The following is a 24,563-nucleotide window of genomic DNA, read 5'->3' as shown; positions in this document are numbered from 1 at the left end:
GGAAGTAGTATGTATGTTTCAAAAATTTGAATTCACTTCTCTATATTACAAGAAAACTCTAGATATCTTATTAATTTCAAATTTTTCCTATGCTAGGAAGTCTACACCTAAATATAGGAAAGAGAGGAAACTAATTTCATCCATGTAAGAAATTAGTTACATCCAAGCTAGCAAGTTACATGTGGGTAATATCTTTATCATTCCTTGTGTCACAAAAGACTCTGTCTAATTTTCGGGCAAGGATTCTATGCAGGAAAAATTAGAACGAAGAACCTAGAGAGAATGATATTTATCGATAATGATCATAAAAATTAGAATTACTTAAACAACTAAAAATCAAAATATAAATTTAAAAATACTAAATTATCCCTAATCAAATTAAACCTTTTACATTATCTCTGCCGCATTCTATTTTTAAAACTTTAAATTTTACTAAAAAATTTTACTAAATTAAACAAAATTACTACTTGCATAGACATCCCTTGAAAAACATTACACGAACACTGTTACGTTCAATTTTGACACAATTTAAGTTTTACTTTTAAGATCATAACAGATTTTAATTAAAAATAAAAAAAATATAATTTTAGTATTGTTAAGTTCTCCAATTGTATATATCCATGTGTCCTTTTTTGTTTCATGTAAATTTATAATTAAATGCTAATATATTAAAAATAGGACATATGGTCATGTGTAACATGATCAATATAAAGAACTTGATGTAATTATTTTCATTTAAAGAAATGTTATATATATCTAGAAAATAAAAATAAAATTAACCCATTAAAAATTAAAAGGAAGTTTGTTTAATTTTTTTTATAAGAAATTTATGTGAGTCATAAATATAAAAAATCCATGTAATGTTTATAAATTTTTTAATTATTTGCTCTTATATTTATATATAGATCATATACATATGGATTCATGATATTTAAAAAAAAGATATATGATGAACGGATTAGACTATTCTTCTTAAATGATTTTGAGGAGTGAATCTTATAATATACACATAATATAAAACTCTAATAAATCATACCATTTATTCATACTATTTATTCACAAACTAAAATTATAAATAACATGATTCTTTTTACATAATTTCATGAGATCCACAATAGTTTGTTCATAATTTGACGTTATAAATTTTAAATTGACAATATAAATCACAAAAAAAAAAATTGATGATAGAAATGGATAAATATTGATTGCTGGTCAAAAAAATGGATAAAAATTGATATTAATAACTAAATGATACCATGATGATAGTATAGAGGATAGAATATGGACGTCGGTGAGGAATAAAAGTTGAAAAAAGATATAGTCATGTGGATGATAGGCATTTTTAATTTTAGTTTTAGTTTTATTCTTTTTAATTTTAAATGTACGTAGGACGGAATGCGCGAGGTTAGACGAGGAAAAATTTAATACTTTAAATGTATACTTTTAAATTTGATCCTTCTAAATAATTACAATTTTTATGATATTTTTTAATAAATATTAATAAAACTACAAATAAATATTTTGCAATTTCTGTCTCAAATTTTAGTGTTATATGATTTTGATCCTTAACATAAAGCCCAATTGACTAATTTGAGGAGATTCATAAGGTTATTAAATTACTTAATTATAGCATATGTTACATGATCTCTAAAACATTTAGGCGAATTATTAGATCATATATCAATTTATAAATGAAGCAAATTAGTTTGGATAAAAGCGATAAACATAAATATTTCAAAGTAATTTAATAACTTATTTAATCTCTCCAAAATAGTCAACTAAATCTTATATTAAGGACTAGGGTAGTAATATATATAGAGTAACAAGAGCATGTCCTTGGTTTTGTAATTTATCAAAAGAAGGATTGGAATTATCAAGTATGTATGTGCCCGTTGGAAGATATCATTAAGTTTTAATTAAAGATCACAATCATTTCTTTTCATATTAGAATGTTTGAATGAAATTACTCCCTCCGTTCCTTATTATAAGAGACATTTAATACTTATGGCATGTTCTCATATATAAGAGACACTTAAAAGTTGTCTCTATTTTTTTGTATTGATTTCCTATTTTATCCCTATTTATTTTGTCTCCAACTCATACTCTCTCTCTCTCCCACTTCTTTTTTTAATAATTTAATTGTTCTCTCTCATACTCTCTCTCCTTATTAATGGGGGCATTGTTGGAAAAAACATTATACTTTTTACATATTAATTGTTCTCAACTAATTTTAACTGATTTTTTTATCAACGTAATTTAGTTATTTGTCTCTTATAATAAGGAACGGAGGGAGTACTATATAAACATGTGACAAAATTGTAAACACACCCGCACACAACTCTTTGCGCGTACCTGAAAAGAAGTTCTGATCCAAAAATAAGCCTCGCAAATATGTGCAGTTACTTATTGACTTTGGAATGCGTCCATCAAAATGATTAAAAGCAACTTCAAAAACTTCAAGTAAAGGGAGTTTATAGCACATATCTTCTGGCAAATTACCCTTTAAACGGTTATAGGTAAAGTCAACTATTCTCAAAGAAGGTGTGCTGTAGACAGATTGAGGAATTTCACCTGGGAAACAAAAACAATTTATGAATTTTAGAGATGGTATAGAATATAAGCTTTGCAAATAATAAATGGAATTTTGTTGAAGCATCAAATTGATGGATGAGTAGATTGACCATACCTGAAAAGGAGTTGTTATTTAGAACTAAAGTTTCCAGCATTGTCTGATTCCCAAGAGTTGGTATACTCCCATTTAAACCGTTTTGTCTTAAACGTAATATTCTTAAAGAAGAATTGCTGAAGAGAGATGATGGAATTTCTCCTGTTAATTTTAAAATTTAATGTCAGCAAAACGATAATTAATATTATACTATTAATAACCTATATGCCTTGCTTATTAAGCCTATATTTTAGTAAAAGTTCTCTCAATGATAAGCCATATATGCCTTTTTTAATCATGCATGCATTTTTCAAGAGTCCTGTTCTAATTTATTACTATTGAGTATTGACTATAGAACACTGATTCTGCTACAAGATATAACCGTAAAAGAATTTTTATTTTTATTTAAGGAATTCAAGTGTTTTCAATTAGAAATTTTGGAGATAATATAGAACAAGCTTTGCTTTCGCCCGTACCCACATATATTATATATGATAAATGAAATTTTGTTAAATAATAAAATTGGTGGCTTAGGAGATTGAGAATATACCTGTTAAGTAGTTTTCTTCCAGATATAAATATTCAAACAACGTGCAATATAATATTGCCAATTGATGATGTTACTCTACCTTTCTCTTTATGAAAAACTAATTTCACATTAATAAACAAAAGTACAAAGGTTAAACATACTGAACAAACAAACAAAAAAGTCTGCCTTGACTTTTAAATTACACTTCCATTAAAAACACTTAGAAGATGGAGTCATTTAATATGAGTCTATAAAATTGGTTAAAAATAATAATAAATATGTAAAAAAATACTATTTATTTTCTAAAACCACTCTGACTTGGGAAGTCGATATTTTTATGGCGTGGATGAGTTAATGAAATATAAGAAAAAAATAAGATGGATACTTTTAGTTCATATTGTTTTATTGATATTCACTTTCATATTAAACTATCTACAATCTACAGCTAATTGACAATACTTGAATTGCATGTTTATGCTTTGATTATCTGTGTTTTGGAAAGTAATCCAGTCGAATATTAATTATTATATATCCAGATAATTTGTATTACAAATTAATGACCTATAAACATTATGAAAATAAATTTGCAATTAACATATCAAGGGTTTACAATTAGAACTCATACCTTCCAAGTTGTTGTTTGAAAGATGCAAAACTTGAAGATTGGTTAAATTTCCAATGTCGCTTGGTATGTATCCTCTGTTGAATCTGTTAAAACCTAATTCCAAAACTTTCAGTTCTTTGCATTGATGCCAAGTAGATGGCATTTCACCAGAGAGATCGTTTTCAGCCACAGAGAAAATTTCAAGTCTTGGGACCCCAAAACACACATTGGATGGGAGACCGCCATATAATTGATTTTGGGAGAGTGACAATTCTTGCAGCTCTGAATTATTAAATAATAGAGATGGTATAGTACCTGAAAGTGATCAATTGTCTGTGAGATATACAATATCTTCATTTGGAATAGCTCCTTAAAATATTGAAAACATGGAGTACGTCAGTAACGTCATAAGTTAATATAATCAAGAGTCAAGGTCTGAAATAGTCTCACAAGCTTTTCTGGGTTCAACGAAGTTTAAAATTGTAAACAATTTTGCCCCATACCATTAAAAATGTTAATGATCAGTATCATTATTTTAACGGTCAATGTTAGCCTTTCAATAATGGGAGGAAAAATTATTATGATTTTAAACTTTCAGGACAATATTAAATCGAAAAAACTTTTGAATCCTCAGTGCTCCTCAGTGTAAACTTTCATAACAAATTTATACCTTAACTTTATAATCAATGCACTTGAGACCATAATCTTCTTACTCATTTTGAGAGATAACGCCTATAATATACTTTAAATGTTAAAATAAATAATTATTTTCAAAAAGCCATGAGCGTTCCAATCTGGCTGGACTAATATCCATAGACGAAATCGTTATTCCTATGGCGTGCTGAAATATACAAAACATGGAAAGCAAGAGAAAAACATCAGAAACCAACACCTATAGACACTACGAATCATCCATGACATACCTGACAGAGTATTATGAGACAAATTCAATTTTTGAAGTGAAGATAAGTTGAAAATTGTCGGTGGAATGGTTTCAGAAAGCTTGTTCCCTGCAATTTGTAACATCTTCAAGTGCTTCAAACTTCCTATCTCAGGTGGAATGCTTCCTTGAATGAAGTTGGAATTCCAATCCAAGATCTCCAACCTTGATAAATTGAATAGAGATAATGGAACAAATCCAATAAGACTATTATTTCGAAAACTCAGGTACTCAAGCATAGATAAATGTCCTATCCATGTTGGAACTTGCCCATGAAAGTCATTGTAGCTCAAGTTGAGCAGTTTCAACCCACGCAATTGTACCCACTCTTTTGGTATCTCACCGTAAAAATCATTGATGCTTAGATCAAGTTCAACAAGGAATGATAGATTTCCTAGCTGTGCAGATATGATGCCTTTAAGACCCGCATCACTAAGTTTCAAGGAATGAACCCTGTGGCGTGTATTGCATTCAACACCGACCCAATCACATGGAGAAGAAGAAGAGTAGACCAGTTGGCCAAGAGATTGTATGGATCCGAAGTAGATGCTTTAAAAGCAAGGAGTGCAGATATGTCGACAGTGGAATTTCCCTGGCTCCATGCCAAGGAGGCCATAAAGTAGTGAAGGAAGAGAATGAAAACAAGGAAAGCAAGTTTTCCCATGTTTAGCAAATCAATTACAGCTGCAAGTATGGACCATCCTGGAATAATACACATTTATACTTCTCCATATCCAAATTATTTTAGTAATATTTAAAAATTTTCTACGAAAAAAGTAATTATAAACTACTAAAAGGGCAAGGAAAAAAAAGATGAGATGCGATGGCAGAAGTCTCAACCTCACATATCCCTTTCAGGCCAATGAATACTTAGGTTGTGTTTGGGGCTCTTCCATGCCCCTTCTTTGAAAAAAAGATGAGATGCGATGGCAGAAGTCTCAACCTCACATATCCCTTTCAGGCCAATGAATACTTAGGTTGTGTGTGGGCTCTTCCATGCCCCTTCTTTTGAAAAATCGTGTCTACTTTTATATATGTAAGCATATGTCAACAAGAAGGAAGAATTCCGGTCAAAAAAAAAAAAAAAACAAGAAGGAAGAATTTTTATCGCCAGTAAATGATGGCAATTATTATTTGCTGAATTCTAAAATTTAACACGGCTTGTAAAAGAACCATAAACCTAAAATCCATATTAAGAAAATTTAATTTTTTTCCTAATTAAATTTTTAGAGGTGGACGTGGATTAGTCTACACTTAAACATTGTCTGAAATTTTAACCAACTTTTTTCATTTCTTTATCTATTAATTTTATTGAAAAATTTATTTTCCTATTAATCAAATGTTATTTATGTCTCAGGCACATCTTTTTCCTACTTATCATCTCTCTCATTAACTCTCTCTCTCTCTAAATAAGAGTATTTTTAAAAAATAAAATACTTGTTTACTATCTATCTTTTTTAACCAACTTGTTTATTTGCATAATTTGCTTATTTATACATTACTATTCTATTTCTATTTATAACGTAGAGAGAGAAGATGTTTATCCTATTATAAGTCATATTATCACATGTTTAACAGAAATGTACTATTTTATCCTCATTTTTCCTTGCGTTGATTGTTATTTTGTTGAAAAGTCTATATGTAAAATAGAGATAAAATTAAAAATTTGTTAAATTTTAAAATAAAGATTTGACAGAAAAAATTAATAGCACATTTATGTTAAATTAATGCGGTACCTGTGTGTTATTTTTTATTAAATCTTTTAATTTTATGCTATTAACATAATTAGCTTCTGTAGAAGAGCTAACAATATTAACAGAGCAAAGTTTCAGGGGTTAATGGTGCTAAAAGATTTGATAAGGAGAGAAAAAGCATACAAACTCCAAATTAATTAATTAGAAATTGAAGGAAACTACAGGGACCTCAAAAATGGTTTTTCCTAACTACTCCATCTGATCCATAATATTATACTTTCTCTAGTTCAAATTATAAGATAAATTCTGTCCATTTACGTTTATCAAGAAATTAGTTAAAATAAGTTTAAAACAATAAATATATAAATCATGTATTTTTTCTCAAACATGCCCTTATTAATGAAAAGAATAAGTAAAAAAATCATAAACGAATAAAAAAAAAGAGAATATATGAGGGTAAAATTTTAAAAAAAATACATTAAATGTTTAAGCAAAAGTTAATGTTATTTTATTGGGAAAAAAATCAAACCCCTTCAACAAAGTTTAACTTGTATTTTGAGCAGGAGAGAGTATAAGACATTAGTTAAACTTTCTCACAAATAAAAAAATCTTAGTTAAGTTATAAATAGCTTTATAATAATAATTTATGAAATAGAAAGTAAACATATGGAAAAAAAATTATTTTACCTCACGTAAAATATACTTATAAGTATTTTTTATTATTACCGCAAACAGACGCTAATATGGCCATTGTACCTTCAATGGTCTTGTTGATTACCCGAGGGAACATGTCTTATCCAAGTCCAGATCAGTCATTAATGTCAGCTTGTGAGCCAAATGCCATAAACAATAATATTAATAAAAATTATTTATCAGGATACCACATTTAAAATTGTTCAAGACGTGCGATTTTAAAAATATACGGAACGCGTTTTCTGGGAGAACGAGTTCAGCACCTTCATTTTTTTTTAAATAATGTTTTTTTATAAAGGTGGTGGCAAGGATAGCCTGCCACCTCCCCTTCTACACTTATATTACATGATTTAGTAATATTTTTAATTTTTAAAATTTTTCAATTGAATTTTATATAAAAATATTGTATGTATTAATTATTTTATTTTATTTTATTTTTTAAATATATCATAAATTGTATGTATTAATTAATTTATTTAATTTTAGTTTTTAAATATATCATATTATATATAAATTAATATTATAATAATTTGTGATGCGTGCACATGTGTACACGGGACGATGATGGAAAAAGTGACGTGGGGAGGAAAATGTTTTGAGGAGAGCGGGATGAGGTCCGGAAGGGGAACAGGTCAAAGGGAGTAGGCAGCAGGCTATCCTTGCCACTATTTTTATAAAAAAAAAAAAAAACTATTTTAAAAAAAATTGAAGGTGCAAAACTCATTTTTTTAAGAAGGTGTTTGGACAGAAACTAAACTATTATTTTAAAAATACTTTTACAATATACAAAATAAATATATAAAAAAATTTGCCTCGTTTTATAAAAAAGTGATAAGTATTTTTGAGTACTTTCAAACATCTCGTAAAAAACAAGTTCAGTGTATTTCTAAAATCCCACCTATCTTGGTAATTTATATTACCGTTTATAATATTGGACTCAAAAAGCCTATTAATGTCATGGTGCAGATATCTCATACAACTCGTAACGGTAAGGGAACACGACGTTGTTTTTTAATTATCGTATGATGGAAAAATTGTGAAATACTAGTACGAGTTAAGTTTAGTGAAAAAGTTAAAGCCAATCTTTTATAATATGACAAACTAAATTTTAAATTTATATTAAAAGAATTGTTCACATTTAATACTTCATAGTGTTTAAAAGAGACTTATGATAAAAAGATATTTGAATTTAATTAAAAAAAGACAAAAGTTGTGAACGATGCAGATGGATCCAGATTGTAAAGTGTTACTTGAAAAATAATGGGCAATTCATAATGACAGAGACGAAAATTACAAAAAAATATGTGCGGTCTTTAATTAATTTCTTCGCTATCACTTTGACCCTTCGAGGAGCACATTATCAATAACGGTAGGCTTTTTGAATAGCTCCAAAAGAACGTTAATTGGAAGCTTGCGGAGATCTTTTGTTTTCTTCCAAAGAGGATATCCAATCCAAATTCTTCAGGCGAAGACTTAATGTATGTATATGATTTTTGATATAAAACTTAATATTTAACTAATTTGATTAGGCTAATTTAGATAATTTAGTTAATTATACTAAACATAAAACTTTTTTTTTATACAATATCCTAATTATTTTTTTTAATACCATACATATTTCCCCTAGCTACTTGATTATTATTGTGGAATATTACTAAGAATAATTTAAAAAATTAAATATAAAATATAAGTCTTATATTTAAAGATGCGAGGAGTATTATCAGTATCATCCTTTGCAAATAAGGGGCAAGATTTTGTTAAAACCTTGTGGGCTTGACTCTTGTGATAAGAAGACTTTGTAAACTTATGGATAGTGTTTTAAAGGCTTCCAAGAATTCCTAAATTATCTCAAATTTTATATTTGTCTCGAAATGAGTTCCTAAATCACATTAATCCTTGACAAATTTACGAGTATTCCGTTCAGAAATCATGAAAATTGGGAAGGAAAAAAAAAAAAGACACGGCGCATTTTAGTCTGTTGACTGGTTGTACGGTAGAGATTTTCCCAACTTCATCAAACTTCATGCTTTTCCAAAGCAGGTGATCGGCTTCTCGATGGCAACAGTGAGATATCCCTTTTTTTTTTTCATTTAAGGTTTTTTACGCAAGTTTAAAAAAAACAAATAGGATATCAGAACTCTATTTGAATTTCCCGACAAAAGTTTAATTTGTTTTATTTATTCGCTCCATAGTTGTTTCTCTGACTCCTTAATAAAATTTAGTGAAGATATACATAGGAATACTTGAAAAACACGGCAATAAATATTTTCATTTTCTGAAGATAAAATGTTTTCAAAAAAAAATATGCTTGCCTTTTTCAATACGATTATCTAAGGTGTCAATTTTGATTAGGACTCAGTTAAGGTCGTTTTTCTAGTATGATTTTTTTTTTGCCAGCATGATTTTTTTTATTTAAACTTTTGAACTCTAAACATTACTTAAAATGAAATGACTGTAAGATATTTTATTATTATTAAAATTATTTAGATATTTAATTAGGAAATTAATAAAATGTCCTGAGTGTGACTCAAGGTCAAATAAGGCCCAAGTCCTTAGGGTTATTAATTTCAGTCAATATTGTATTTACTCTGATAGTGAGAATTACAATTAAGTGTTCTAACGGCTCAAAATATTAAGCGATACATTCAGAGAGAGAAAAACCTTATCTACTTTTTTGAGATTTTCTGACTGGTGACGGCTGATTTCAGTTGCCATCACTGTGTCTTTTTGCTAGTCAGAAGAGACCTATACAAATTGTTTTCTTTCTACTCTAATATTGTCTTATAGTTCTTATCTCCTATCTCAGATCCTAAGATCAATTAAGCAAAAGCTATAACAAGAGATAACTCTAAAGTATTCTGCTGTATTCTTATAAAAGGATTCACATTTGTATTATCTGGTTTATATACATTTATATATATATATATATTTGAATATGTCTTACAATGACAACTAAAAAGTCTCTAAGAACATTAATTATAATCAAGGACAAAATTTTTTGAAATTTAGAGATTAAGAAAAAGATCCTTTTATAAAATAAAATATTTAAAAGGAAATGATAATTAAAAAGTCTCTAACATATTAAATTTAATTTTTACAATAAGGGTAATTATTACAAAATAATAATCATCTGAGCTAATGGTTTTAGGATTATAAGAACAAAAAAGATACTTCTTAAAATTCATTAACTAAATTGAAACTCGTATAAAGTTGTAAAACTAAAAGTACACTTTTGCCTACGAATGTTTGAATGGCTCATGACGATTGATGAGGAGGAATGCCAGTGCTCTGGAATTTTCTTCTTCTTCTTCTATTTCGTGCTTCAAAGGGAATAAAAGAAAAGGAAAAGCCAGTTGTGATTATATAGAGACATTACATAAAAACTTATTAATAACATCTAGAGACAATATTATCTTATTTGAAGAAAAGTATACCATTCGATGTCAAAAATACATATAATTAGAACATAAATAGCCATAATTGTGCGGTAAAAGGTGTTGATGTGTTTGTTATAACACATGCACACATTATATTTTTCAAAGAGTTTAAATCACAATCTCATATATTTTAAAAAAAATTAAAAGAGAAACTTGATAGGCTTTGAGGCCATAAAAGATGACCTTGATGCAAGAGAAGAATAATATTGCGTGTTGCGTAATTTCTCTCATAGAGGATCACATCTTTATCATCACACTGCATTATTTCACTTGTGGCCAATATTATTAGTCGGGAGTCTTTTGGACTATGTTGGCAAAAAAAAAAAAAGTCTTTTAATTTGGAGAAAAGAACTAACGATTCGATGATGAACGAAACCACAGTTATAAGAATGAGATTCCCTAAGATATAGAAAAAAATATTACCCCTACTGTCTTTTTTTCAAATAAGGGATGATATTTTTTAAAGCTTGTAAGAAATATTTTAGAGATGTCTAAATGTTTAATGCAACTCTTTTTTTCATATTTACTCTTAATTAATTAAATGGCTTTTCACCTTTCTTTTATCTTCTTATTCTCTCTCCCACCCATTTTTGTAAGGGTATTTTTGGAATTTTATGCATATTTATGGCATCTAACTAATTTTGGCCAACTTTTTTATTAATGTGATTCAGTTAATCGTCTTTTATAAAAAGAAATGAGGAGTATTCTACAAAACTACTGTCATTAGACACCATACAAGTGTACAAATCATGTGTTTATTTTGATGTTACGTGTCTTTGAAATATATGACCTTCATCAATCTTAAATAAAAGAGTTGTATTTAATTAAATACAGGTCACCATTAACCATATTATTCCATTTGATTCATAATATAAATCGTTTCTAGAAGAATGATTTCATTCCAAATAAAAGTCACTTAAAAAGTAGTTAATATTAATTTATCAATTTTGTCCTTACAATTAATACTTAAATGTAACTCATTTTATGTTTCTCTTTAATTCACTACCTCATTTAATATGAGTAAAGTTGAAAAAAAATTCTCAATTTAAAACACATTTAATGAATTAACATACAATTTTTTGATATTGATTAATTAGTTAAAATGACTTATATTTTAGATTGATGGGGTACGCAACTTAAAAAATTTATCACTTTAAATTTTTTCCGAATTAAAATGTTTTATAAACGTATCCAATTATAATATATAAGCAATTAATCAAGAGAATTAGTAGAAAATAAGTATTTTTATTGTTAAAGATCGATGTGACTTATATGACTGTATATTCTGAAATTTAAATCTTTTTTTTTTTAAAAAAAAGATAACTTGAAAGCATGATTGTACTACTTTGGAAAAATCAACTCATGGTGTGAACAATCTGACCCATATAAAAAGCACATTTGGAAAGGATAAAACAAATGGAAACATTGAATGATGTACCTTAAAAGAAGTCAAAATTGCGTAGTCTTTACTCGCTCCCGTGACCGCTTTAAACACCACACGTTCCCTGCAATTATTTCTTGTAGCCCGACAAAAAAGTTAGCGTGAGAAAGGAAGCTTGTATCGATGTTTTGTTCTTCATTGATACTTATTTTTCATACTTAATATAAAAACTAATTAATTAATTTAAGTAAATTAAAAAAATTAGTTTGATTAAGTATTAGAAATAAGTAGGTATTATCTTTCTTAAAGTATTTTTGTTAGAACTACTATTATTATGAAAAATATTTTAAAAAATAAATATAAAAAATAAAATGGATTGAGATTTTATATTTAGAATTAAAATAAAAATTAAATTGAATTTGTTATATTAAGCAGCGGAGGTAGCCCCTCAAAAGTCTTCAAAAGTAGAAAAGACCTAAAGTCAACAGGTTGCCTCTACTTTCTCTGCTTCAATATCGTTTAAGAGCAATTTCCTCAATGCTTTCTCCTAGTTCACTCAAAATTTAGTGGAACGTTGAAAAATGATGTTCGCTCTCGCTGCTCAAATCCTGTACCAATCATTCATTGTACAAAACTGATATTTTATTGCCTTCCCCCTCCCCGGATTACAAGTCACGGCGGCATTAATTACGTGTATAATATTTTCATTTTTATATATTTGATTTTTTTTATTAAAAAAATAGAGAGAGCGAGGTTTGATATTAATTGGGAGAATGACTTTACAAATAATAATACAAGAGTCCTTCTAGAAAAAATTCTTAGCCTTTTTTATAGGATCTTTTGATAGTTTTTATTAGTATTAAAATTTTTTCATATATGTCTATATTTAATGTGAATAGTGAGAGACTAAAAATTAATATGATGCTAGAATTTCTGAATTTAGTATAAGTAATAAGGGTAATTTTAGAAATCATTTAAATTTTATGACAGATTTAAAGCTACGTGCAAATTAGTTAGTGTATATTTATAATAATAAGGACTAGAAAGAGTATCAAAGAATTTTATGTTTCGATCAAGGACTAAACTTAGGTCAAGTTAGTTAGGTCCGTTATGTCCAGGTATCCAATGAGCTTTTGCCATGTGTATTAGCTTTTATTTAGCCTCAAACCCCCTGTTAAAACGCCGTTAATTCCTTTCTTTTTCTATTCCATGTCTCTTCAGTGATCCAATCTCAACTTCTTCATATTCAGTCTTCATCATCTTCACTATTCCTCAATGTATCAGAAACCAACAATAATCTTCCCCAAGTCAGCAACCCTAATGGCGGTAAGGGAAGGTGGAGGAAGAGGATAGATGACCGAGCATAATCGAGGGCAGCAGAAAGCCGTAGATTTGTTGAGAACAATCTTGAACAATAACATCTACAGGTGTCTATGAATTATATGGGACCCTGGGAGCAGAAGAGCAGAGTCTAAAAACAATCATCAGCTTTTAGGGAAAAACTCTCCCAAAACTAATGGAGGATTGACAGTGAAGCAGGGGTTAAATGAAAATTAATACAGGTGGTAGAAGCTTATTAGATACGGGACATAATAGATCTAATTAACTTGATCTAAATTTTATCAAATTAAAAAGAATACATTAAATATTTAGACAAAAGCAAATGTTATTTTATTAAAAAAAATCAAATCCCTCTAATAAAGTTTAGTTTATATTTTGAATTAGAGGAAGTATAAGACACTAGTTAAATTTTCTCATAAATCAAGAAATGTTAGCCAAATTATTAAATATATTTTAAATTAATAAAATTAACTCATCCAAAATCTGTTAGAATAATTTATAAATAGTTTTTCAATCACAACTTATGAAATAAAAAATAAACATATTAAAAAAATCTTATCTTCACTTATATCAAATATATTTATAAGTATTTTTCATTGCTACTATCACCAACAGACACTATTGGTCATTGTACAGACACTAATATTGATCATTGTACGTTGAATAGTCTTGTTGATTGCTCGAGGGAACAAGTCTTATCCGAGTCCAGAGAAGCCATTAATGTCATAGTGCAGACATCTCACACAACCTGTCGGTAAGGGAACATGACTCAAGTTAAGTTTAGTAGAAGAGTTAAACCAATCTCTTATAATCTGACAAACTAAATTTTAAATTTCTATTAAAATAATTGTTTATATTCAATACTTCATAGTGTTTAAAACAGACTTCTGATAAAAAGATATTTGTATTCAATAAAAAAAACCAAAATTGTGAATGACGCAGATGGATCCAGATGGTAACGTGTTAGTTGAAAAATAATTGGCAATTCGTAATGACAGAGACAAAAATTACAGAAAATATATGTGGTCTTTAATTAATTTCTTCGTTATCACTTTGACTCTTTGAGGAGCGCGTTATCAATAACAGTAGACTTTTTAAGTAGCCCCAAAAGAAAGTTAATTGGAAGCTTGTGGAGATCTGTTGTTTTTTTTTTTTTTTCAAAGAGGATATCCAATTCAAATTCTTCAGGCGAAGACTTAATGTATGTATATAATTTTTAATATAAAACTTACTATTTAACTAATTTGATTAAGCTAAAAACATTAGATAATTTAGTTAATTATAAAAAATATATGATTTTTTTTTATAAAATACTCTAATTACCTTTTTCAATTGAATTTTCAGATCCCAACGCATCTTTGATTTTGCTAGTAGCCGTACTTACCATTATTCCAACCGAAAATGTAGAACGGGAAATGACATTTAATTATAGGATCAAAAGGTTAGAAAATTTAAATCGAGACCATATAGGTCCTATAATATTCTTTTTCAAAAACCTTTTCATTTTCATTTTCCGTAATTAAAAATAGAATATGAGTTCATATTAAGGGGTGGTAAGTTTCAATTAACAGAAAATTGCAATACAAAAAAATAGCTTATTACTAATGAAATTAGAGAAAGAAAATTATTCTGTTGCAAATTTTTGACAGATTACTAACAAAAATTTCATTGCTAAAAATTCTGTCGTTAAATAGAAATTTTATAGCTAAATTTTGTCACTAATTACATGTTGTTTTTTTATAGTTTCGGTATCAAACGTATGACAAAAGCATTTGTAACTTAAAATCTCATTTATAAGGAATATAAGCTGTAAACTAATCACTAAACTGCAAATGAAGAAAAATTGATAAGACTGGTTAAATTTATATTTTCCCATTATAAAAAGATGTGTGTGAGAGACAACATTAAAATGAACCTGATGAGGACAATGCCGACTACACTCTTCTCCAAGAAATTAGATCACTCATAGATAGAAGCTGGGAGGTTCGACTTTCGTATGCCCCTCGAGCCTGTAATGCTGCAGCTGACCATCTGGCGAAGCTTGGACTTGGAGGTTTGTTGGGATTTCACATGGTCTATGAGCCACATTATGGACTTGCTGAACTTCTGGCTATTGATTGCCGTATGACAAAGGGCAATCACGTAGGTGTTAGCCAAGGTTTCCCTTTAATTATAAAAAAAAAAAATTATTGCCCAAAATCACAAATAAAGAAAAATTAATAGTAAATCATTAGAAGTTGATTCTAATTCTACTATACTTGCTTGGCCAAAAAAATCTCTGACATTTAACAATTGCTTCATTTCGCCTTTAACTTACATTCCTCTTTTTTAAGTTGCAAGGATGGAAATTGTACTTGTCAAATTTTTTATCACTTCAAGTAATTTAATACTAATTTTTTCTTAATTTGCAACTTGCTAAACATCATCAATTTACAATTCATATTCTTCTTTTTATAATGATAAAAGTTCACTTGTCAAAATTTTTGCAACTTTGAATGTATGTTTTAACACTATTTTTTTCTGTATTTGCAATATGTTTCATGCGAAGTATATATTTTTGTAATATGCTTAACACACACACACACACATATATGTATAACTAATTTTTAGCATCCATGAACGATGTATGTTGATAACTTTTTTTTTTTTTTAATTTTTAAGAATTTCAGAATACCTCAGCTTCTTCTTTAACTCTTCACCCGTCCGTGTCAGATTCGAACTGGTGGCAAGTGGGAGGACTCTCAACCTTTGCGTATATGCTGATAACTTTGGCGATGAGGTTGATGATATTATCGTAGTGGTAACAATGATGGTAGGATGGACATGGATGTTTTGGTATGGCCCACAATAACTTTTTTTTTTTGGTCTGAATATCTCCATTTCATTTAATCAAGAGAAGAAACAAGTCTCACGTACAAGCAAAATGAAACAAACAAAGAAAATAAAACTGTGAAAACGAACTAATATTGATAATGGGACAAAATATCATAATAGCAGTCCTGGTGGCATTTATTGTAATGAGTGCCCCCTGCATAGTTTAGTCAATATTTCAAAAATAGTAGCAGTAACCAATTGAATCTAATGGAAAGAATTAGTCTTTCATAATGTAACAAATTAAGATTCTAATCTCTATTGGAAAATGTTCTCACATTTAATGTCTGATAATTGTTTCCAACAAAAAAATACAATGTTATGATGTTCACTCAAGATAAATGGCAGTAGAATATAAAAATAGTAATTGAATAAATGATCCAGACTTGAGACCTTGATCATTCGATAGTCATTTGGTTTTCTTCTTTAATATCACCTACTCCTTCTGGTCTTTATTATCAGTAGACTTCAAAAAGATATTTTTATATCATAAATATTTTTATTATATTAATTATTTTTCTTTCATTTATCTTGAATTTTTATATGAAAATATCTCACTGTATGTACGGGGAGAATATTCTAGTTTATACTATAGATTTTTAATTTAAGAAGCAATTAATATAATGTTAGAAATTATCATAATTAATAAAAATAATGGTGAAAACTTTTAGAATTTTTTATTATTAATGAAATGATTTAATTAAGTAACCAACATTCAACTCATTTTCTTTAATACACACACATATTAAAAGTGACTTGTATTAAGAATCAAAATGGTTTTAATCTCGTCATCTGAAATGGAATACAAGACACGAAGCACTTTATAACGCTCCACGTCTCTTTATTTTACTGCATGCAGAGCCTGTCAGAACAAACCTCGTTGTGGTTTATGAGGCCAATTAAGAGTTACAGTTATAATTGTTATTGTTTCTATAAACAACCACGAGCATAATATTTTAGTTTCACTTTTTATGATGTTGTAGTACTCGTCATGACTGTTGTTTGAACAACTATAGTGAAAAGTTTGAATTTATCTGTAAAAGTATTACCACTTTTTTTTTTTAATATGAAACATCATACTATGCCCAACTCAACTAGTGGGAGACTAATTTCTTGAAATTTGCAGAAGTCCAATTATGAGGGTTACCCTCCCGAACACGTTAGAAGCCTACTTGTGTAATAGTGGGTGGAGTAACCATTGTGTTAATCCACAGCCTACCGCATGCCTCCATCAATTAGGTTAGGTTTTACCTAGTTGTTATCCTGCGCTAATCATTGTGTGCAACTTTTCCCCTATGATTTGGCCCTTAACAAGTGGCGTATAGAAATTTTTAAGTATAAGCCAATTCACCCGCTTTTCATCGAGCATGCTCTCCTATAAGCCAGTAATAAGAGTGTAAAACATGGGCCAGGGAATTCCTGAATAATTCTGTATATTATTCAGCTCAATAATCCAATTACATTGTACAATAGCAACCTGTGCGAAGTGGGCCTTACAAGCCATTAGGCCCAAAGCAATAATTCAGCCCTAATCAGAGTCCTAAATACGAAATACAAAGCAAATTAATCCTAACAGTAAATGTCCCAAAATTACAGACTTCTATTCTCAACAAAGAGTTTTATGGCGTGTCTAAAAACAGCTCCTCTTGTTCTATTCATAAATTAGAAGAATTTAACAATGTTTTTTGTTTAATTTTTACATTAATATATAATAACTAAAGTATATTTTTAATCCTTTAACTTTACACAAGATTTCATTTTGATCCCTTAACTTTAAAAAGTAAACTTTTAGTCCTCTAACCCTAAAACTGTTAACAAAAAATGATGATATTGAGCTCTTAAATGCTGATAAAACATTACTAAATGCTAATATAGTGAGTTTAACATTCAAAACAACTATGATTGTTACAAAAAATCAATATTTAAGACTAATAATTTTGGGATTAAAAAACTAAAAGTATACTTTTTAAAGTCAAGGGATGAAACTGAAACTTTACATAAAATTAAAAGACCAAATGTATACTTTGGCCATATATATATATATATATATATATAATTTTACCCTTATATTGTACAGACTGTTAATTTCTATACCAGGAGTTCTACCCCTATGTAGACGGTTAATTTCTTAGAAAATGTATATATTAACCTAAGATTCTAACCCAATTTTGGGTTTGAAATATCAAGTTACAGGTACAAGTACTAATGGGCTGAGGTTATAAGTGGATTGAGCTCACAACCTTTTGCTAACAAAAGAATTTACATGTCACTGAGCCACAAAGCTATTTGTGGGTGTGGTTGAATTTTATTTCAAACCAAAACAGAGCCAAATGATATCAATCCATCTCCATAAGTTACACAATTCGAACTAGCTTAATTACTTCAAATGAACTATAATTTTCTTGCTACAAAAAGGAAAAAATATTATTGCTTAGTAATGCTAACTTATGCCTTCGATCCTTGATATAAAAGTTAGTTAACTAATTTAAATAGATTAAAAACATTAATTAAGTTAGGTATTTGTAATAAATATGTATTGTCTTTTTAAAAATACTATTACTAATCATGTGTGTTAGCTAGAACATTTAACATGTGCAACTATTATAATGACCACCTTGAAAAAAATAAATAAATATAATAAACAAAATGGATTGGGGGTTTTATATTTATAACTGATTTGTATATGAAACTATCTTTTGTATTGAGAACTGAGGTAGTATAAATTTGTACTAATGTTTTCAATTGAAAATTGTTACTCATGCCATAATAATCAAATAAAAAAAATCTTGGATTGGGGGAGAAATTCAAATCTTACTCTCAAAATCAAATAAATTAATTAGATACTTTTTTGACTAGGTACAGTTATTATCTTATTGGAGGTAATCTTGACCGAGACATTGCCAAGCATTAAGTATGGGTACCTCTCCTAGTCAAAATTCAACTTTGATTTGTTATATTATGATGAATGAACTCTTTCTGCTAGATCTAATCTTATTGATTACATAAAATTTTAAAGAAAGCTTGGGCTGGAGCGTGGATATGGATTGGGCAGGCAAAAATAAAATTATCAGGAGTGTTGTTGGGTTGGGTTTTGTTGAATAATTCGTGGCCTCTAAATCTTGAAACTATTTCTTGTTAAAACCATCAACCTAGGCTTAAAGAATTGTCCTTGCCGTGGGGAGAAATTTTTTCATTGATTTAATATTTCATAAAAATATTATTACGATATTAAATAACAAAAAAATAGATAGATAAACCTAAACTATTAGAACTTAATTCAACCGTTTAAAATTGCAAAATTAAAAAAAAATGTCAATAATAACTGTTCATGTCAAATTTTAAATTTATTTATATATATTATTTAATATTTAATGTTATGACAATATTGTTATAAAATATTAAATCTCAATTATTATAATTTTTTTTGCCCAGTCAATTATTAGAAGCTTTTCCCGCCATCAGTCTCTAATGGAATAAAAAGAGGTTGAGAAAAAATGGATGGCAAGGGAAGGAACCGATTCATTGATCATGGAGTCAAACTGGTACACGTCTCGTTATTATACAAGGGGGAAAAAACAATATTTGGTTCCTTTAGTCTTTACAAGAGCTTGAAGATTCACATAATATTCCTCTTCCCTGTAATGCATTTTCTCAGGTTGAGCATGGAGAAGAACAACCGGGGAGTCAAGGAAGAACTCAAGGCCCCGAGCGATGGCTCTATTTGGGGATTTGATTCCCTTCATCGCCTTCTGAGAGAAAATCTCAGGCCCCAGCACTTCCACGTATTTTCAGTTTTGAAGTCAACTTGAATTTCTTTGTGGTTTCATTTTTAGATTCATCTTTTTATACATGAAACTGTGCTGGATTTCAAATGAGGATCCTTGGGTTCACGTTTTCTCTTTTTAAAAGGCGACACCTGTAGTCATTCTGGCTGATGCTTATATTACGTGGGTGCATTCATATCATCAATTTATTTGAATTGGGATCTTCTTTTGCGCATAATAGATTGGGTTTAAGCTGCGTTGAAATGCTTAGTAGTGTTTCTTGCCTTGTTGGTACTGGCAGAACCTAAAGTGTTCCTGATCACTGTTGAGTGGATACACGAGCCTTTCAATCAGAGATGATGCTGTTAACTTCTGCTATTCCTGTCTTATGGAAGTTATGTGAAAAATAAGTTTCTCCAATCACGCCCCTTTTGAAAGACCATCTAGTTGCTTGAATGAATTGTTATGAAGTGTTGTCAATTAGATGGTGTAGTAGATTCAAGCTCTGGTCCTTAATATAAGAACTTGTTTGACTTTTGTTTTGGTCTTAAATATAAAATCTTAATTCATTTTGTCTTTAATATTTATCTTTTTTTTTTTCAAAATAGTCCTTATAGTTTGCACATATTAAAGGTTTCATTAAATGATAGTTCTAGCTAATACACATAATTAATAAGGGTATTCTAGAAAAGATAATACCTATTTATTACAAATAACTAACTTAATTAATTTCTTTAATATTTCCAAATTAGTTAATTAGGTCTTATATTAAGGACTGGAAATAGTATATTCCCAGAGCATAGGAGCCTTTAACGATTTGGATTTAAAAAAAAAAAAAGAGAAGTTGTTGACAGGCATTGGAGCATGCATTTTTATTGGGCGTTGTCCTGATCAGCTTACCTTCTCAACGATATTGCTGACATTATGAAAGTGGTTTTTAGCCTTTTAATTCGGGTTTGGTTTTGCCAATATCTCGCCTTTTATTTTGAGAAAATGGTGTTGCAGAATTGTAGTCTGTTATAAGGACTTTGTGAGTACTTATCATCAAACTAAGGCAACTATAACTTATAATGTGCCCTTAGCAAAGATCAGAACTTTAAAAAGGTACTACTAATTTATTACTATATGTAGCCTTGTCAAGAATATCGCGGTTGATTGAATCGATTCTATGACCATGAACATGTAATGTCAGCGTCTTCATTTTCACTAAAAGTTTCAGTTTTATCATTATATCCCTGAACTTGCGTAAAAGAGGATCCTAGGCACACCAACAGGTTGTTGTTTTGAATAAACACCCAGTCTTGGCCGAGATTAAGTTTTATCCATTACTTATTGACTTATTGTATTGGTTAATCAGCAATTGGATTTCCTTCCTGTTACATAAGTTTTGCATCATGAATTCTTACTCAAGCCACCTTCCTCTTTTAGTTTATTAATTTAATGCATTTATTTGTTTGTGAAAAATAAGTGATCTATAATAATCATCAAAGTGGTACTTCCCACGCCGCCTTCCTTTTTTAGTTTCTATATTAAACAGTTGCCTTCTACTCATGTGTAAAAGGTTTGAATTGAAACGAAAAACATAAAATTTATACTGCCCAAACAAAAGGATTTTTTAAATACCTGAATTTTAAATGTGAGATTTTAAATCTAAAATTGAAATCCAAATCCAAATTCCCTTAAGAAATTAAAGTCTTGAGTACATTTACATAAATATACATAAATATCATTCCATTTTTATTTAAAAAAAAAAAGAATTGCTATAAAGTCCTAAGTAAAAAACATAATTACTAAAAAGTCTCAATAACAAGAGAATAGTTTATAATGATAAGTTTTAGGATAGTATATGACAATTATCACTTGTCATTGAAACTTACAGGTAATTATTATTATTTTTTTCCATGAGACCTCATTATAGTGCTCCCTTAAAAAACTTGAAGTAGTCCAAGTCATTTACACTGATCATATGGTCTATTATTTTCCAGCTTTTAAATCTTTAACTTTGAAAATTCATATCTTGACTTACACTTAATAAATTGGAGTGATTTAAGTCTTGATTTAAAACTTGATGTGTCCTTTATTTAAGCTTATAATATGACTTTTGGTTGCCCTATTCCTTTTTTCTTGCTTTCACAGGGTGTGTGGAGGCCGAAGAGCAAATCGAGCAAAGTGCCCATCGGATGTAGAGGACCCCACAAAGTTGTCTTTTCTATATTTATTTATTTTATTATTATTTTTGAGTTATCAAACCATATTATCCTTGCCGTTGCTTTATCCATTGTGGTGTAAACTTGAAAGGCACCATCAGCATGACAAGAGTCAACTTTCAAATGCCCCGTTAAGAACGATGGTTGAAAAATCAAAGTTTTAGGTATCTTTGGTCATTTTCATCGCCATTTTAGAAAATAACTGGAGTATTTACTTTCTTTCTTGTTTATGTAGTAAGAAATTAATTTCATAACTCAAAAATTAATGTCTACTAAGAGCACAGTTACTTGTCCTATATTAAAAAAATTAATATCAATGTAAAAAAAATAGTTAATTTGTAAAGTATCAAATCATATTCAAGAGAATTACCCTTAATTAGACTCAAAATGTTCAAATTTGACTCAATCAGATAGTCATATAAAAAGATCATAAATATTTTATTTACTGGTAATTGAGTCTATAAATAAACGAGAAAGATATACACGAAAGGCGTGGACATGTTTGTATAGGCCTAACACGTAAAAATTCCGTGTTGTATAATTCACTTGGAAGACCACATTTTCATTTCTGAAGGCTCTATTTCATCTGTGGTCTAAGTGATAGGTATATCACAAAAAGATCGCCAGCGAGGAGAAGAAGCTTGTGTGGATACATTAGTGGATGGCCACAATTCAGCGTTACACAATTTGACTTGATGGGTCGATTTTAGTGCGTAGGGAAATGAGTATGATGAATATAAGCTAGATATATTCGTTGCTTAAACAGATCATGATATTTTCACCTAACAATATCGCGGGAATTTTTAAAGAATATCTTCTTTAACCATGATGTTAAGCAGGCACAAGCTAACGTATAACTTTTATTTGTTGGGAGCTTCGAACTTAATGAGGCCAATGACCTTCTTAAGCGTGAAATTACGAGTTTTGTCCTCTATAAATAGGGTTAAAGGACAAATCTATTCATAAATTATTGCATCATTTTGAAAATTTTATGTGTACTTTTACATTATTTTCTTTGTTGACATGTTTGTTAGATAGTCAATATTAGTTGACTTAACTACAGTGACAATTTTGCACCATGTTGAATATCTCATGTGTACTTTGGTACTTAAAAAATGTTATAATATCTAGTAGTAACCCTATAAATATGATGGGTGAGAATGAGTTAGAATGAATGATTAAAAAAGAGTTTAACTTTGAAACATTACTTAGGGTAATTTTAATTTGTAGTGAAAGCAATCATGAGATTGAAAGTACATTCACAAAAATCAACGTAGATGATGTATCCAGACAAAAATTGAAAGATCATAGGCATAAACAAATTACGTAAGACCCACACACTAGTATTTCTATTCATTCATTCATTTATTTCACCAAATCCATTTTGCGATTATGCCAATATATGATATTCGATTTGTAAATGTGTAGCCGGTTTAAAATTAGTTACTCTATTTTCATATTTAAAAAATAAACTAGATCATATAAGAAAACACGGATGAAGCCACAATAATAAAATAAAAATTAGTAAATAATAAAATACAAAACTTTGTACGGCTTTTGGCCTGTGTTTATAACATTATATGAATGGCTATTATTGTTGGTAAGAAATAAAATAGGAAAATTCAACAAAAAAATTGAAAATACTAAATCTCAAGTAAAGAATTCCCATAAAAATGTGTTGTTATTTGTAAGTCAAGTGTTGTCAAAACTGATTAAAATATCATAACCAAATCTAATTTAAAATTTAGTAATTTTAAATTTCTTCTCCAGGAATTCTCCCAATAACATATTCTAAACTGTTATTTGGCACTATAAAAAGTACTCCTTCGTCCTTAATAGAAGACCTATTTAATTAATTTGATTAGATTAAGGAAGTTAGGTAAGTTAGTTAATTATAAGAAATATGACATGTTTTTCTTAAAACACCATAATCATCTTCTTTAATATCTTCTCTCTCTCTTTTACTTGATTATTATTGAAGGAGTATCCATATGGTTAATTTAGGAAAAACTGATAAATATGATAAATAGGTTTTATATTTAGGACCAAAATCAACTTAACAATTAGGTCCTATATTAAGGACCAGAGAAGTATATAGTAAGAGGCTATAAAAGAAAAGAGGATTCAGTTTGAGCATCATACCTGGATCATTCAAATAAAAATCGGATGGTTCAGGTTGAATATAATTTCATTTAGATGTTTTTAATGGTTTAAACTTTGGTCCCACATTTTGCTTCCCTTGTCCAACATATAAGGATATGAAGAAAAAATAATCATGTAGTTTCGTATAAATATAATTTAATTACCAAAAACCTTCACAACACGCAAGTAATATGCAGTAATAAATTTGAGTGTAGGAAAATGACAAAACGACAAGATAATAAACATATGATACGCGTTGCCACTTATTGTGAGACTTTTTAATAACTAATGGCCT

The 24,563-nt window shown here is 28.9% G+C and overlaps 1 protein-coding gene across 1 annotated transcript in view; it reads right to left on the bottom strand.

Annotated features, from left to right (window-relative positions):
- Positions 1-24,563, bottom strand: part of LOC114745456 (receptor kinase-like protein Xa21) — a 35,304-nt gene that overhangs the window by 2,689 nt on the left and 8,052 nt on the right. Inside the window, exons 5-8 of the mRNA XM_028933613.1 lie at positions 5,191-5,440; positions 4,722-4,903; positions 2,687-2,827; positions 2,353-2,571 (exon numbers count right to left, since the gene is read on the bottom strand). Coding sequence (XP_028789446.1) covers positions 2,353-2,571; positions 2,687-2,827; positions 4,722-4,903; positions 5,191-5,440 — 792 coding nt within the window. The remainder of the gene's footprint in view (positions 1-2,352; positions 2,572-2,686; positions 2,828-4,721; positions 4,904-5,190; positions 5,441-24,563) is intronic.

The sequence above is a fragment of the Neltuma alba genome, unplaced genomic scaffold (genome assembly GCF_004799145.2).
Source record: "Neltuma alba isolate B1F8T4 unplaced genomic scaffold, ASM479914v2 tig00004682_pilon, whole genome shotgun sequence".
Classification (NCBI taxonomy): domain Eukaryota; kingdom Viridiplantae; phylum Streptophyta; class Magnoliopsida; order Fabales; family Fabaceae; genus Neltuma; species Neltuma alba.
Note: the sequence above shows the minus strand (reverse complement) of the source record. Positions and strands in the feature narration are given on the sequence as shown.